The 16,537-nt window shown below is 51.3% G+C and overlaps 2 protein-coding genes across 6 annotated transcripts in view; one reads left to right on the top strand and one right to left on the bottom strand.

The window, feature by feature from the left end:
• The window catches only part of LOC139750403 (retinol dehydrogenase 12-like), a 367,894-nt gene that overhangs the window by 213,741 nt on the left and 137,616 nt on the right, over nt 1-16,537 (bottom strand). The gene's annotated exons all lie outside the window — the stretch shown is intronic.
• The window catches only part of LOC139750399 (uncharacterized), a 109,050-nt gene that overhangs the window by 13,924 nt on the left and 78,589 nt on the right, over nt 1-16,537 (top strand). For 2 of the 5 annotated variants that reach the window (XM_071665144.1, XM_071665145.1), the window contains exons 2-4: nt 9,704-9,826; nt 10,472-10,609; nt 12,930-13,071. In XM_071665144.1, coding sequence (XP_071521245.1) covers nt 9,744-9,826; nt 10,472-10,609; nt 12,930-13,071 — 363 coding nt within the window. In that variant the 5' untranslated portion in view covers nt 9,704-9,743. The remainder of the gene's footprint in view (nt 1-9,703; nt 9,827-10,471; nt 10,610-12,929; nt 13,072-16,537) is intronic. The other 3 variants (XM_071665148.1, XM_071665146.1, XM_071665149.1) reach the window with 2 other exon arrangements.

Genomic DNA, 16,537 nt, shown 5'->3' with positions numbered 1-16,537 from the left:
ACCAGCTAACCAACCGACCGACCAACCAACCAACCAACCGACCAACCAACCAATCAACCAACCGACCAACCAACCGACCGACCAACCAACCGACCGACCCATCAACCAACCACCCAACCAACCAACCGACCAACTGACCAACCAACTAACCAACCGACCGACCAACCAACCAACCAACCGACCAACCAACCAACCGACCAACCCGTCAACCAACCGACCAACCAACCAACCGACCCATCCTGACGGGGTTAACTTGGAGAGACTCCAAGGTCAACCAACTTTGTTGTTGATATTTCACGCCCGACCAGCTCCCGCCGCTCTGCCAAGGCCCGCCGAGACCCGGCAGTGAAGGGAGCGAAACAGTGAAACACAGACTGACATAGAGAAGGAGTGGCACAGAACCGGTGAGAGTGAGGATATAAAACAAGATGATGACGGACGGGGGGAAGGGAGGGAGAGAGTGAAAGTGAGGGAAAGAGAGGAGTGTGTGTGTGTGTGTGTGTGTGTGTATAGGGGAGGGGAGAGAGAGGGAAGGAGGGAGGGAAAGGCAGGTGGGGTGATGAAAACAGGTTTACAGGAAGGGAGTGTGACAGTGAGTGGGGAGGAATTCATGCCCCCCGCCTCCTCCTCCTCCTCCTCCTCCTGAGGTGTGTGTGTGGGTGTGTTGTGCCTCCGCCTCGCGCGTGGGGGTCGGGTCGGGTCGGGTCGGGTCGGGTCGGGTCTTCGCTTAGGGCGCACGTCCGCGACTGACCTGCCGGGAGAACCCTACCAGCCTCGGGATCCCGACGACGCCGGTGCCTCTACATCGACTGCTGTAGGAGGAGACGAGCGTGGGCGACAGCACTCGCCGCCCAAGCCCACGCCCTACCGAGACTCACTCAGTTCTTGGGAAATTATGGATGTAAAGTCTTCCCATCACTTCGCCATGTTCGCCAGCAAGGCACCACTGGGGAGGAAGGCCCTACGGGATCAAGCGCCCCAGTGTAAGCGGTATGGAGTGTGTGGCTTGCAGCAACACACGTCTGTGGCCCCGCGCGGGTGTCATGCCGCAACACCTGTGGCTCACAGAGTGCCACACTGCAACACCTGTGGCTCGCAGAGTGCCACACTGCAACACCTGTGGCTCGCATTGTGCCACACTGCAACACCTGTGGCTTGCAGAGTGCCACACTGCAACACCTGTGCCTCGCAGAGTGCCACACTGCAACACCTGTGGCTTGCAGAGTGCCACACTGCAACAACTGTACCTCGCAGAGTGCCACACTGCAACACCTGTGGCTTGCAGAGTGCCACACTGCAACACCTGTGCCTCGCAGAGTGCCACACTGCAACATCTGTAGCCCACACAGTGCCACACTTCAACACCTGTGGCTTGCAGAGTGTCACACTGCAACACCTGTGCCTCGCAGAGTGCCACACTGCAACACCTGTGGCTTGCAGAGTGCCACACTGCAACACCTGTGGCTTGCAGAGTGCCACACTGCAACACCTGTGGCTCGCATTGTGCCACACTGCAACACCTGTGGCTTGCAGAGTGCCACACTGCAACACCTGTACCTCGCAGAGTGCCACACTGCAACACCTGTGCCTCGCAGAGTGCCACACTGCAACACCTGTGGCTTGCAGAGTGCCACACTGCAACACCTGTGGCTCGCACAGTGCCACACTGCAACACCTGTGGCTCGCAGAGTGCCACACTGCAACACCTGTGGCCTACACAGTGCCACACTGCAACACCTGTGGCTCGCAGAGTGTCACACTGCAACACCTGTACCTCGCAGAGTGCCACACTGCAACACCTGTGCCTCGCAGAGTGCCACACTGCAACACCTGTGCCTCGCAGAGTGCCACACTGCAACACCTGTGCCTCGCAGAGTGCCACACTGCAACACCTGTGCCTCGCAGAGTGCCACACTGCAACACCTGTGCCTCGCAGAGTGCCACACTGCAACACCTGTGCCTCGCAGAGTGCCGCACTGCAACACCTGTGGCTCGCAGTGTCACACTGCAACACCTGTGGCTCGCAGAGTGCCGCACTGCAACACCTGTGGCTCGCAGAGTGCCACATGCAACACCTGTGGCCCACACAGTGCCACACTGCAACACCTGTGGCTCGCAGAGTGCCCCACTGCAACACCTGTGGCTCGCAGAGTGCCACATGCAACACCTGTGGCCCACACAGTGTCACACTGCAACACCTGTGGCTCGTTCAGCTTCTTACTGTCGCATCTGTGACCAATGCAGTGTCTCACGTGGCCCTTGTGGTGTCTCGCCGCAACACCTGCGGTCCACGTGGTGTCTCACCGCAACACCTGCGGTCCACGCGGCGTCCCGCCGCAACACCTGCGGTCCACGCGGCGTCCCGCCGCAACACCTGCGGTCCACGTGGCGTCACGTTGTAAAATAACAAGAGACCAAATTGATGACGTTTGATTATGAGTCTGATGACGTCAATTGTTTATCCGGCCCGACTGACGGATGGGGGGGGGGGATGCGGAAAGGGGGGGAGGGGGGGAATGTTTCCTCTCTGCGGCTGCCGCGGCCGCCGCCGCCGCCGCCAGACACCAGCGTGCCAACAAGCTTGGGCCAGAGATACCAGCGTGCCAACCCGCCGGCGTTCAAGCCCGCCCGAGCCTAAGCTAGCGGCTTCCGCTAACCCTGTGCCCCCGCTGAGCCCCGTCTCTCGTGTCCCCGAGTACCATAACATGACCAGTTACCCCGGGTCGTGTGTGTGGACAAGACTACGTTTGCGCTGCTCGGCTCCGTGCGCTGGCGCTGGTGTTGGTGAGCCAGGTGTGCGCTGGCGATGGCCTGGCCATGTGTTTACGTCGGCGGGGGAGGAGGGAGAAGGGAAGGGGAGGGAGGGAGTAGAAATAGCTGGGGGAGGGGCGATGATAAACCCCCAGAGGGAGGAAGGGGAAGGTGGGAGGGGGAGCATGTCTGAAGGACACTACGACAGACCATGGCTGGCCCCTCACCTCACCCCCCCACAGAAATACTTGTCTGGGGCTGGGGGAAGAGGAGGAGGAGGGGGGGGGATAAGATTGAGGTCTCTCTCTCTCTCTCTCTCTCTCTCTCTCTCTCTCTCTCTCTCTCTCTCTCTCTCTCTCTCTCTGGGTCATCCCCCTCACCCCTTCCCTAAAGGGTGTGTGTGTGTGTGTGTGTGTGTGTGTGTGTGTTAACACGGGAAGTGGGAGGACAACGGTGGTGTGGGGCGGTGTGGGGCACTGGGGCCGGTCACCAGCAAGTGGGGGCCCCACCTCTCACGCACCCCACGTCCCTCCCTCACATGGCACTAGGTGGTACCTTTCTCCCGTCACCTGGCACCTCCTCCCGTCACCTGGCACCTCCTCCCGTCACCTGGCACCTCCTCCCGTCACCTGGCACCAGTGCACAGTCGCCAGACCAGGCGAGGCTGACCCATTTGGCTTCAGATTATGGGGCCAGCCAGCGACGGAGGAGGAGGAGGAGGAGGGAGAGGAGGAGGAGGGAGAGGAGGAGGAGGAGGAGGAGGAGGAGGTGGGAGAGGAGGAGGAGGAGGAGGTGGGAGAGGAGGGGTGTGCGCGGGTGGCATGCATGCACGCATGAGAGCATGCGATGTGTCGAGGGTAACCTGTGGTGGCGGTGGTGAGGAGGAGGAGCAGCAGCCTGGTGTAGTAGTACAGGGGGGGGGTTAGGACAGCCGACGACCAGGTTGGTCCACGACAAAGGGTGTCCGATGTTAAGTACCGGAGAGATACGTGGTGGGAGAAACGAGAGAGAGAGAGAGAGAGAGAGAGAGAGAGAGAGAGAGAGAGAGAGAGAGAGAGAGAGAGAGAGAGAAAGCAGAAGGCGCCTTCCTCACCCCACCTCTCCCTCCGTCTCAACAGCCGGTGGGTAAAAGATAGATAGATAGATAGATAGATAGATAGAGAGAGAGAGAGAGAGAGAGAGAGAGAGAGAGAGAGAGAGAGAGAGAGAGAGAGAGACCCATCACGCAGCACGGGTGGAATATGCTGCCGTGGACATTCTATGGGAATATATATATATATATATATATATATATATATATATATATATATATATATATATACATATATATACATATATACATATATATATATATATATATATATATATATATATATATATATATATATTCCTTACCAATCCCCGAAACATCTGTTCTGGGGCTAGATTACGAAACGGAAAGAGAGGGTTTGATACTAAGCGGTTATCTGCATTATCCATTGATAACGTATATCAACAGAAGCGGTTCTTTGTCCTCCATTTGAAAGCATTGATAATTTATACATTTCCTACACAGACAGGTAATTCATTTTAACGTTCAAAAACTTAAAAAAAAAAAAGATCCCTATAACCCTGAATTAACATTCTCCGAGTTTATTGTTCACTCCGGAGAATAATTCAGGGCAGAAGCAAGTAAAACTGCTAGTATTTGTAGTAATGAATTCAATGTATCGTATTTGCAAAGGAGCCATTGTGCGTATGTGGCTCCACACTTACCTACGCTGAATGGTGTGCAAATCATTGCACCGTTGAACGTTCGTTTTCTTCATTAAACTTCTCAAAACTGTATCTACGTCTCACAATTCATGATGATAAACGCGAGTAACCGTGTAATGACGATAATAGTATGTTTACTTCCACATTGCGCGAGTTACCCCACTGTAGCGGCGCCACCGACAGAAAACGGTGACAGTTCAGCGTACCTGGCCTTCGTACACATTGCTGACTTGTTGTTGTTCCCTGGGCGTACCGTACACACACAACAGACACACACACACAGGACCTTGTTAACACTTTAGCGTCCCGTAACTGTCGATTAGTCTAGAGCTCGTGTGACCGTCACAAAGGGAGTAACTTTCGTCACTCCGGTGACGGTAAAATAACATTAATTCCTTCTGGAAAAATTGGTACTAATATTCTCTCTCTCTCTCTCTCTCTCTCTCTCTCTCTCTCTCTCTCTCTCTCTCTCTCTCTCTCTCTCTCTCTCTCTCTCTCTCTCTCTCTCTCTCCTCCGGCCTCTTGGTGTGTGACATGGGTTATGAAGGTTGTGGGAAGAGGCCGTCACGCTCTCTCTCTCTCTCTCTCTCTCTCTCTCTCTCTCTCTCTCTCTCTCTCTCTCACTGACCTCCGCTCGTTCCCTCCACGGAACATATATCACTCACCCTTGGGAAGGCCGCGCGCCAGCGAGAGTGACACACTCATGAAAAATGTATTTTCTCTTCCGCAACGCCAGCGTATGTGCGTCGGCCCTGGAGCGTATGTGCGTCAGCCACGGAGCGTATGTGCGTCAGCCCTGGAGCGTTTGTGTGTCAGCCCTGGAGCGTATATGTGTCAGCCCTGGAGCGTATGTGCGTCGGCCCTGGGGCGTATGTGTGTCAGCCCTGGAGCGTATGTGCGTCAGCCCTGGGGCGTATGTGCGTCAGCCCTGGAGCGTGTGTGCGTCAGCCCTGGAGCTTATGTGCGTCATCCCCCTTGAGCGTATGTGCGTCAGCCTTGGAGCGTATGTGCGTCAGCCCTGGGGCGTATGTGCGTCAGCCTTGGAGCGTATGTGCGTCAGCCCTGGAGCGTATGTGCGTCAGCCCTGGAGCGTATGTGCGTCAGCCCTGGGGCGTATTTCCGTTAGCCCTGGGTAGTATGTCACAGAGGATATACACAGAACGTAACACCTGTAAATTTGGGTTCCAGCCCCCGGTATCGGGTCTGGCTGTGCCCGGTACCGGACCCAACCCCCAGTAATCCCCCCCAGTTCATCCCCTGGTGTTGTGCCCAGCCCACAGGACTGGATCTAGTCCCCAGTAACGGGTCTAGCCCTTACTACCGGGTCTACCCCTTATTACTGGGTTCAACCCCCCCCACTATCGGGTCCAGTCCCTAGTATCAGGTCCAGTTCCAATACCGGATCCGGTTCCTACAATCGGGTTCAGCCCTTACCGTTGGTTCTAGCTACCGGGACTGAGTCTGGCTCCCAGTTTTCACTTTAGTCCCCATTGGGATCTAGTCCACAGGACGAGGTCCTGACCCCAGTACCAGGTCCAGTCCCCAGCGGCTGGTCCAGTCCCCAGAACCAGATCCAGTCCCCAGCGGCTGGTCCAGTCCCCAGTACCAGATCCAGTCCCCAGCAGCTGGTCCAGTCCCCAATACGGGTCCGGAACTCAGTACCGGGTCCTCGAGTACCGGGTCCATTCCCCAGTACCGGGTCCAGACCCCAGTACCGGGTCCAATCCCCGGTGGCCGATCCAGTCCCCAGGACTTTAAGCTATAGTTCTCGCATACAGATGTGTCCCATCCATTCTCGTAATGACCATTAAGACATTAATTAGTCAACGTTAATGACATGCACACTAGGTAATAAGCTTCTACGGTACGATCACCTCGGCTACGGACGTCTGGCAGCACGGCACACTTCACACCCCGACATACGTGGAACGCAAAGCGTACGTACGTGCGTGGCACCATACGCTCCGGCACGCCACGAAAATGACATTAAACTCTCTATCGTGAGGGCCGTGGGGAGCGTGGGAGGGCGTGTTTACACTTGGGAGGAGCTGAGTGGTGAGGGAGTCCACCGCAGGTAGCGCCGCCCGCCGTAAATATTTAGAGCGGTTGCCACACAAAAATAGATCCATTCCCGCCAATAATATGGAGGGCGTCATGAGCCAGGCGATGGCGCGCGGGACACTGCCCACAAGTTGCCCAAGTGGTCTGCCATGGGCGACCTTTTAACAACCCCCCCCCCCCACAACCCCTCTCGCGCCTCCAACAAACCTCAATGAAATGTTTACTAACTTATGGATCAACCTAGTTATTGGAGAGCCTGCGCACTCCCCTCCTGCGGGACGCTAGCTGGTCTCGCAAGTCTCTTACTTTGTGTTCTACGATGAGGCTCCACGCCAGACCTCAAAGATAGGACTACACACTTGGCCTCCATCCCAGCTCACCTACTCATACACGGGATGAGATAGTGTTAATTCTATCATGCTTATTATAGACATTATTAATATGTGCCATATATATATATATATATATATATATATATATATATATATATATATATATATATATATATATATATATATATATATTGGAAAGGATCACAATTTTGCGCGTGATCAAGATATTCCTAGGAGTCCACGGGGAAAATGAAACACGATAAGTTCCCGAGTGCACTTTCGTGTAATAAACACATCATCAGGGGAGACACAAGAGAGAAATATAAGTCAGTTGATATACATCGAAGAGACGAAGCTAGGACGCCATTTGGTAAACATGTGATTGTTCAAAACATACCCGTGGACTCATAGGAATATATATATATATATATATATATATATATATATATATATATATATATATATATATATATATATATATATATATATTCCAATTCTTTTCCTGCCCCAGGAGACCCTTCTAGGGAGCTCCTGCAGCTCTAAGGTTGCCAGCCACGTCCACCAGGCGAGACCATAGGTCATGGAGTGTGGTGATGTGTGTATGTCTGTGCTGAGGTAAGCACATGACAGTACCGTGTATTCAGAAAGGAAGTGGCGTCTTGGGAATGAGATGTGTTTTGAGATATATTGAACGAGTGTCTGTAATGTTGTAGAGATAGGTGACGTCTAGACCACATGTGAGAAAGTATCACACGTATACGCCTGGGGAGCGTAGTTTCCAGTGTGGTGTACGTCTGGCAAGGCGGTGTGTGAGACTCGGGCAAAGTGGGGGGGGGGGGTTGATTTATGCTTGTTGGGACGTTTCGGTGTTTGTGTTGGAGAATGAACTGCTCCTTTGGGAACTCCGCTGAAGATCTTGTGAACTTTAGGGGTAATGCCTCTGTGAGTGACCCTGGCTCGGCGAAGCTCTGAAGGTGGTCGTGTGAGCATGTGTCTGTGCACGGTGTCAGATATCTTGCAGAATTGGTGTCTGTTGCTATTACTACTTCGCGAGAGGGGTTGGGAGGTTGTGGTTAGTTGGTTCCATTCAGGATGGGTTATGTGAAGTCTGAGCGTAACGTATCAGCGGAGTGACTGGGTCGGCAACCATGTTGTATAAGTGAGGAAGGGTGAATCGTATTTGATTCTATTCTGGTTCAAATATGAGTTTGAATTCCATCACACCCTGTTCAGCTCAGTGTTATATTCTTATTACTGCCATACCTCGCTCTTACAGTACTTCTGTCTTACAGTGTCATTTCTAACACGATCAGCCCTCCTTAAACCACATGTTGTCCTCAGGCATTTCATTTCCATTCTTTTGAATCTAGAGCCCAAGACTCACACATCCGTGGAGCACCGTCGGGACTACTATACCATCACACATACCCATCTTTGCACCCACAGACCGTGACCTCACCTTTCGCACGCTCCTCACTGCATTTAGGACTTTTGACCCTTCACCAACCCTTTAGCTCACGTCAGCTTCACTTCCTACAGATTCTCCCCATTTAAAACACACACTCAAAAACCAATTTGTCTCGCCCCCTCCTGCTTTATCTCTCAACACCTAACTTCCCTATTTCACACGGTCTCCCGAATTCAGGCACCAGCTTCTACAGTTTCTCACTTGAGTCCATCACAGGAGCTTTGTCATCATCAAACTGCAACTGACTGAGTTCTCCTGTCCTCCCATCCCCCATCCGCCCTTCTCTTGAAGGCCTTCGCATATGCTTACTTCAACCCTCCCACTCCATCCATAAACAGATTAAACAGTCATGGTGGCATCACGCACGCTTGGTGAAGACCCACGTTCAACGTGGAACAACTCACTCTTCTCCCTTCTTACTCGGACATACGCCTTACTGTGTCGCGGGAAACTTCTCACTGCATCTGGCAGCTTTTGCACTATGTCAACGTAGCACCATCCACTAAACATCTCCATCAGCCTTCCCATACGCTTTTTGCCAGATCCATGAATGCCGCACAGAAATCCTTTCTCTACATTTTACGCAAATTCGTCAAAGCAAACATCTGGTCCACACATCCTCTACCCCTTCTGAAGCCACACTTGTTCCTCGCTGCTCTGATGATGCCCCGTGCATGACACCACCCTCCCATACACAACATACAAGATCCACTCCATATACCTCAGCAGTGCCAGCAGTCGCTCACACCATCCAACCATACCCTGGTATAATGACACTATGCAGGCACCACACATTGCTTCATACATGCACTGACAACCCTAATCTAAAACCACCGTTATACTGGCTACACCGCGAGTGGAGAGTCATCTTCGGCGAGGCTGTATCATCATCGTCAGCTGGCGGGACAAAGAACTCTCTCGTCATGGAACCTCTCGCTCCAAAATGGGGATCATCATCTGACTGCTTAAGACTGTGGCGCAGCCTCGAAGCAGCGCTGCGGGAGCCCCTTGAAAAGGGCCCTGGGGGGTACAATAATATATATATATATATATATATATATATATATATATATATATATATATATATATATATGTTTACCAAATGGCGTCCTAGCTTCGTCTCTTCGATGTATATCAGCTGACTATTATATTCCTCTCTTGTGCCTCCCCTGATGATGTGATTATTACACGAAAGTGCACTTGGGAACTTTTCGTGTTTCATTTTCCTCGTGGACTCATAGGAATATATATATATATATATATATATATATATATATATATATATATATATATATATATATATATATATATATATATAATGATGTGAATATTATAGTAGTATGCGTATGAGATGTGGATGAAGGATAAGGATTGTGATGATGCGAGTGGAGGGAGAGTACCTGTCTTGGCGGACCGTCCTGGCCAGCACCAGTCGCCTCCGCTTCATGTACTACACCAGGTGATCACTGCCCCTCCTTCCTCCCTCCCGTCATGCATGCTCACCTATCGTGCGCTGCCTCACACGGGACACATACACACGCACCCTGTGCCGCCACGACCAGCGCACGTATCACCCCGCCTGTGGTACACACACACACACACACACACACACACACCTGCCTTATGGTGAGGGTCTGTGAGTCTTCCTCACCAGCGTGTTGTGTCCTCACGATGAGACTTCCCCTTAAGTGTGTGTGTGTGTTTTAAGGAGTGAGTGACTCCCCCAGCAGCCGTGTGCCGCCCTTACCCCATGAGTTGTCATCCCAGCAAAAACCCCCTCTCTCTCTCTCTCTCTCTCTCTCCCCCCGAGGTTTTCACTCCAGGACAATGCCCTCCCCAGAGGCGGTAGTTGCTAACCGCACGATACCCTCCCCTGAGGTTGTTTTCACCCCCAGCATGATATCCTCCCCCAACAAACCATACCTACCCTCCTGGTTCCTCCTTGACTTCGAGGCAGTGACCCTCTGCTAATGCCTCCCGTGTTCCTGAGCCTCTCCCCCACCTGAGACGACATATTTGAAGTCATATATATAAATATACACATATAAATATTGGTATTCCACCAGTGTTGCAGTATTGCTTCCCTCCCCCGCTCCTCCTCCAGGAACGGTGCCATGGTGTGTGAGACGCCCCCGCGCCTCAGGTCGCTGCTCGTGAGCAGGCGAGGCGGCTTCCTCGAGGACCCCTTCTTCAGAGACGCCTGGGGCGACTACAACAATGCCGTCAGGAGGATCGTCGATAGGTACCGTTGCCAGTGTGTGACCCCCTCCAAAAAAGAGTGTTGTGGTTCGCTGCCGGATATGTGTAGTCGCCGCTCCGCCCCTGCATGGCGCCTGCATGACACACCCACCCCCCGCGCGCCCTTACAGAACACCTGCTGTTGAGGAAATGTCCCTCGCTTTTGCCATCTTACACTCGTGGTCGTGTCCTAGGCTGGCCAGACACCACATGTAGACATAGTAGACACAGTACTTGGTAGATCTAGACAGCACGCATGCCTGTGCCTCATCTGTAGTGTAGTCTGTGTTGCAGTGAGGCTGAACCTTGCCTACGGGGAAGCCCAGGTGGCAAAATCCATCTACATCAGGTAACTAATCGCCATTTAGCCAATGCCAGAGAATGCTGTAGAGTCTGCTGTAGCTGCTAAGTGTGTTGTAGAGTGGTGTGTAGCCATGTCTCGTCCATACCAAAAGGGTCATTGTCAATGTAAAAAAAAAGGACATGTACCTTCGTTTTTCAAGCGTGAACTAACACGGTGCCTTGTTTCGTTGCTTGTCTGTAACAAATGCAGTAGTGAGGGAGTTGGGGGAGGGGCTGGTTGGTGTTGACGCTGGCAGTCTCAACACACGACGAGACAGCGCAAGAGTATGCCTCTCTCTCACCAACACTTGTTAGGCAAGTGATCAACAGTAACCAGTTTGCTCCATCAATTGGCCAGTGTTAACCAGAATTATCCTTGAAAAATCAGGTTGATATATATATATATATATATATATATATATATATATATATATATATATATATATATATATATATATATTTTTTTTTTTTTTTTTTTTTTTTTTTCCAAAAGAAGGGACAGAGAAGGGGGCCAGGTGAGGATATTCCCTCAAAGGTCCAGTCCTCTGTTCTTAACGCTACCTCGCTAATGCGGGAAATGGCGAATAGTATGAAAAAAAAAAAAATATATATATATATATATATATATATATATATATATATATATATATATATATATATATATATATATATATATGCAACAATCACCACTGGAAAGGGAAAATAAAACGGTGAATACTTTCGTTTATTACATCCTGTGTCTGAGAATGTAATAAACGAAATTAATCACCGTTTTATCTTCTCTTTCCAGTGATGACTGTTGCATATACATATGAGGGAGACTATTTCGGTGGAGGTAACAGTGATGAACGGCTGGGCCTGGACCTGGGGCCGCTGTTACTCCTCCGTAAATGACATGACAGACGGACCACGATTCCCACATTATGAGGGGGGACTGAGGTGTTCAGGGCTGCGACAGCTAAGGCGCATTGTTCGTGGACGACCTGGTTGCTCCCTGACTCCCACACCACCTGTGGTGAGCGCCAGGTGACCTGGTAGCGTTCCTCGACTCCCACGCCACCTGTGGTGATCGCTAGGTGACCTGGTAGTGCCACAGGACTCCCACACCCCCTGTAGTGAGCGCCAGATGACCTGGTAGCGCCACAGGACTCCTACACCCCCTGTGGTGAGCGCCAGATGACCTGGTAGCGCCACAGGACTCCCACACCACCTGTGGAGAGCGCCAGATGACCTGGTAGCACCACAGGACTCCCACACCACCTGTGGTGATCGCCAGATGACCTGGTAGCGCTACAGGACTCCCACACCACCTGTGGAGAGCGCCAGATGACCTGGTAGCACCACAGGACTCCTACACCACCTGTGGTGAGCGCCAGGCGACCTGGTAGCGCTACAGGACTCCCACACCACCTGTGGTGAGCGCCAGATGACCTGGTAGCACCACAGGACTCCTACACCCCCTGTGGTGAGCGCCAGATGACCTGGTAGCACCACAGGACTCCTACACCCCCTGTGGTGAGCGCCAGATGACCTGGTAGCGCCACAGGACTCCTACACCACCTGTGGTGAGCGCCAGATGACCTGGTAGCACCACAGGACTCCTACACCACCTGTGGTGAGCGCCAGATGACCTGGTAGCACCACGGGACTCGTACACCCCCTGTGGTGAGCGCCAGATGACCTGGTAGCACCGCAGGACTCCTACACCACCTGTGGTGAGCGCCAGATGACCTGGTAGCACCACAGGACTCCCACACCACTTGACCCACCATTAACTCAGACAGTGACGTAGGACTTCGACTATTCTTCTACAGGCCGTATGACACGCCTCCCATGGGCGACAGATCGCTCCCTCCCTCTCCATCTACTCCCCCGACCCGTCGACTACCGACGCGTAACGCACGAACGCCCCGGTTCGTGTTCTATGTCCTCGGACGTACCCAGGCCACAGTTGAGAGCTGAGCCACCGCCTTCCTCCGCAGGTTCAACCATGGCGGGGTGTTCGCCCCGCGGGACAGGCTCCGGGACTCACACTACCACTCCATGTACCGCACGCTCCGCTCTGCCCGCATCAACTACGCCGCCCAGTCTGCCAGGTTTAAGGACGAGGGCAGCGTCTATAAGGTAAGAGTAAATTGGCTTCGTAGTCTTGAGGGGATGGGTTAGTTAGTTAGATCCTGCATGACCCACACCTCACACTCCTGCCTCCTCAACCTACCTTCCTACCCGTTGCTGGAGTTCCTCGTCTCTCTCTCTCTCTCTCTCTCTCTCTCTCTCTCTCTCTCTCTCTCTCTCTCTCTCACTGGTAAGTACTGACCTTATACTTTATATATATATATATATATATATATATATATATATATATATATATATATATATATATATATATATATGGAAGCCTATCGCCTACCCGTACACACAAGGCTTCAAAAACGAACACAGGAGAGTCGGCTTCGACACTGTGGGTCCCAACACTCAGGTTATCATTCTTCAAACTTCGAGGGACACATCTATGGAAGAACTGTGGATCCTGAGGGGGTCGAGGCTGAGCTACATACAGGAGGCAGCACAGACGTGGACGCCGAGGCTGAACTAGATACAGGAGGCAGCACAGACGTGGACGCCACCCCAAAAAGACTCTATAATGATAATAATTGAGAACACACAAAGTGTAGAACGAGCTCATCCCCGCGTGATGGGTGTGTGTGTGTTTGTTGTAGAGGTGTGTGTGTCGAGTCGGGAACTTCTCGTTTGTTTGGCGAGTGAACCCCCCCGCGAAGAATGTGGTCAGGTGGCCCCTGAGAGCGGCTTGAATGGAGAGAGAGAGAGAGAGAGAGAGAGAGAGAGAGAGAGAGAGAGAGAGAGAGAGAGAGAGAGAGAGAGAGAGAGACACGACCCTGAAGGTTTGGGGGTGAGAGATTGAGGACACGTATCTTTACATCAGGGTTGGGGCCGTGACGAAGGAGGACATGCGGCTCTGGCTGAGGCGTTGGACGCCCCCCGGCAGGTCATGCGGTGCTCTGGGCGGCGGTAAGAGCAAGGGGGTCAAAGGCTGCAGGTCCGCTGGTCTGATAGAATGGAAACACGGATGTATATGGTCACTCCGGGGGAAGGGGCAGTAGGCGGACCTGACGTGCAGGAACACTAAAGCGATGTAGGACGCTGCCCACGCCTGTGTGACGCCACACTCCAGAGTCCTCCCACACGCACCTTGAAAACCGCTCCACACCCAACACTTTCACACACACACACACACACACACACACACTACCTCCTGCAGAGTTACCTCAGACCTTGCACACACACTCTCTCTCGCACGTCCCACACTCCTCGTAGCTGAGATCCGTTCTGAAATACCCACGCGACTCTGCAAAACCCATCCTCCTCCACAACCATCGGTCTTGTGTTACCTGTAACCCAAGGTCCTCCCAGTCTCTCCATTGCTCATACAGTGTTACCAGTGTTACTCCTCATCTCTCATCCTGTGTTAGATACAACCTTAAGATATCCGAGTGTGCGTATCCATCACTTTCACACCCGAATGTGCGTTTGTAGCACATTCACAAGCTGTCTTTTCGGCACGCCGTTGCCGAAAAGGCCTCTTCACTCCCCGTCTTTCATCGCGTCTGTGTTGATTTAGATTAAGGACTCCCCTTCCCCTTCCCACACACACCACCCCAGGCCTCAGTACTAACCCCGTGGGTCCTTGAATCCAGCTTACACTTCCCGCCTTCACCCCCCCCACACATCAGCAGCGGTGGTGAGTAATGGGGTCGAGAATACTTCGTTTACTGCGAGACTATTTCTGGGTTTATTCTTACGCAGGCACGGCGAAATTTACACCACCTCAACGACCACGGCAAGTTTATTTTCGGGACGAGGGAAGGAGAGGGAGGGAGGAAAGGAGGAGGAGGAGGGAGGGGGCATGTTTACTTCGATACTTATTTTCCGGGGTCGTCTTGTTGTTTGCTGGTGGTGGCTGTGGTGAGGGATGGGAAGGTGTTGTTAGACGGGTTAGAATCTATCGTCACAACAAATCAACCAGTGAACAATGGCACGTCCCGGAATATAAGCAACGATGTAAATATTCCCAGGAAAAAATATATCTAAGTAGAGGGAGACTAAATCTGATGGCCTTGCATAAGAGTAAACCTGGGGAAAAAAACAAGAGTAATTTAATTAAGTGAGGTAACGGAGTATTCTCAGTGTATGACTCAACATCATATCACGTAAGCCCGAATGGCGAACCACGCTACTACCTATCTGACCTATAAAAATCCTGCCTCATATGTCTCTTCGTTTCCTCATTATCCGACATACACACACACTATCTCTTAAAGTTCTCATTATACATATCTGCCCTTTAAAAATCCTCCCTCTTAATTCTCTTCGTTTCCTCATTATCCAAGATATATACACGGTACCATCTAAAGCTTTCATTATACATATCTGCCCTTTAAAAATCCTCCCTCATAATTCTCTTCGTTACCTCATTATCCTAGATATACACAGTACCTTCTAAAGCTTTCATTTTACATATCTGCCCTGTTAAAAATCCTGCCACATAAATTCTCTTCGTTTCCTCATCATCCGACACACACACACACACTACCTGCTAAAGTCCTCATTATACATCGTTCTCACTCACTGTTTACGGAGACAATGTTGTCGTGGACACAGGATATGGAACCCTTCATATACCACGGCTGGAAATGAGGCGACCTCTTCATGTTAGCCATATTGGTCGCTGTCACCAAGGCAAGCAACATTCTTTTTTTTTTTCATTTACGTTGAAGGTTCCAGTCACGAACAGAAGCCCACATCGAGGCAGAGCCTTAATAACTGGAGAGGTTGATGAAAGGGAGGAAACAACAGACACGGGGAAAGTATTGACGAATTTTGAAGGAGACGAAAAAACCTGTCTTTTTAAATGTGCCAGGTCGTAGTTACTAGGTAAGGCAGGAGAGGGTACAGAGTTCCAAAGCTTCGAGGTGTAAGGATAAGAAGCAGTTATCAAAACGGCCCACTCTTGAACTGCAAACGAACACGGTAATCATGTGACGCAGCAGCCTGCCGAGTAATTGTGTGGTCAGTCTCTAGCTATTGGTGGGGTCATACAAGAGGCTAGCTCTCGGGAGCAAAAAAAAAAAAAAAACCAAAGTAATACCTGCAGAAGAGGGAAAGTGAGCCAACATTGTGCCGTAGGGCAAACAGGTCAGCTTTTGCAGTTAGCCCGTGAAAGGTGATAGGTCGGACTGACTTCGACTCAACCCTGTCAGGTAAAGATGCGAGAACAGTACTACACATAAGGACCGATTAATCCTTTGTATAAACGGAGCAACTGTTCGGAAGAAAGGAAATTTCGACATCTAAACATGTCTCCAAGTTTCTGAGAGGCAGGTTTAGCCATTTCCATGATGTGGGGTTTCCAAGAGAGAGTGGATGTGAGCGTAACACCAAGTGTGCTCACTGAGTTAAGAGGTGGAATTACAGAGACGTCGAAGAAGAAAGCTGTGAGGAATTTTCAATAGAGAAATGGGCTTTAAAACTCAAACAGATTTTGTTTACTCCAATGAAATATCCTGTCCAA

Source organism: Panulirus ornatus, chromosome 9 (assembly GCF_036320965.1).
Source record: "Panulirus ornatus isolate Po-2019 chromosome 9, ASM3632096v1, whole genome shotgun sequence".
NCBI lineage: Eukaryota > Metazoa > Arthropoda > Malacostraca > Decapoda > Palinuridae > Panulirus > Panulirus ornatus.
The sequence above is the reverse complement of the archived record's forward strand: the minus strand, read 5'-3'. Positions and strand labels throughout refer to the sequence as shown.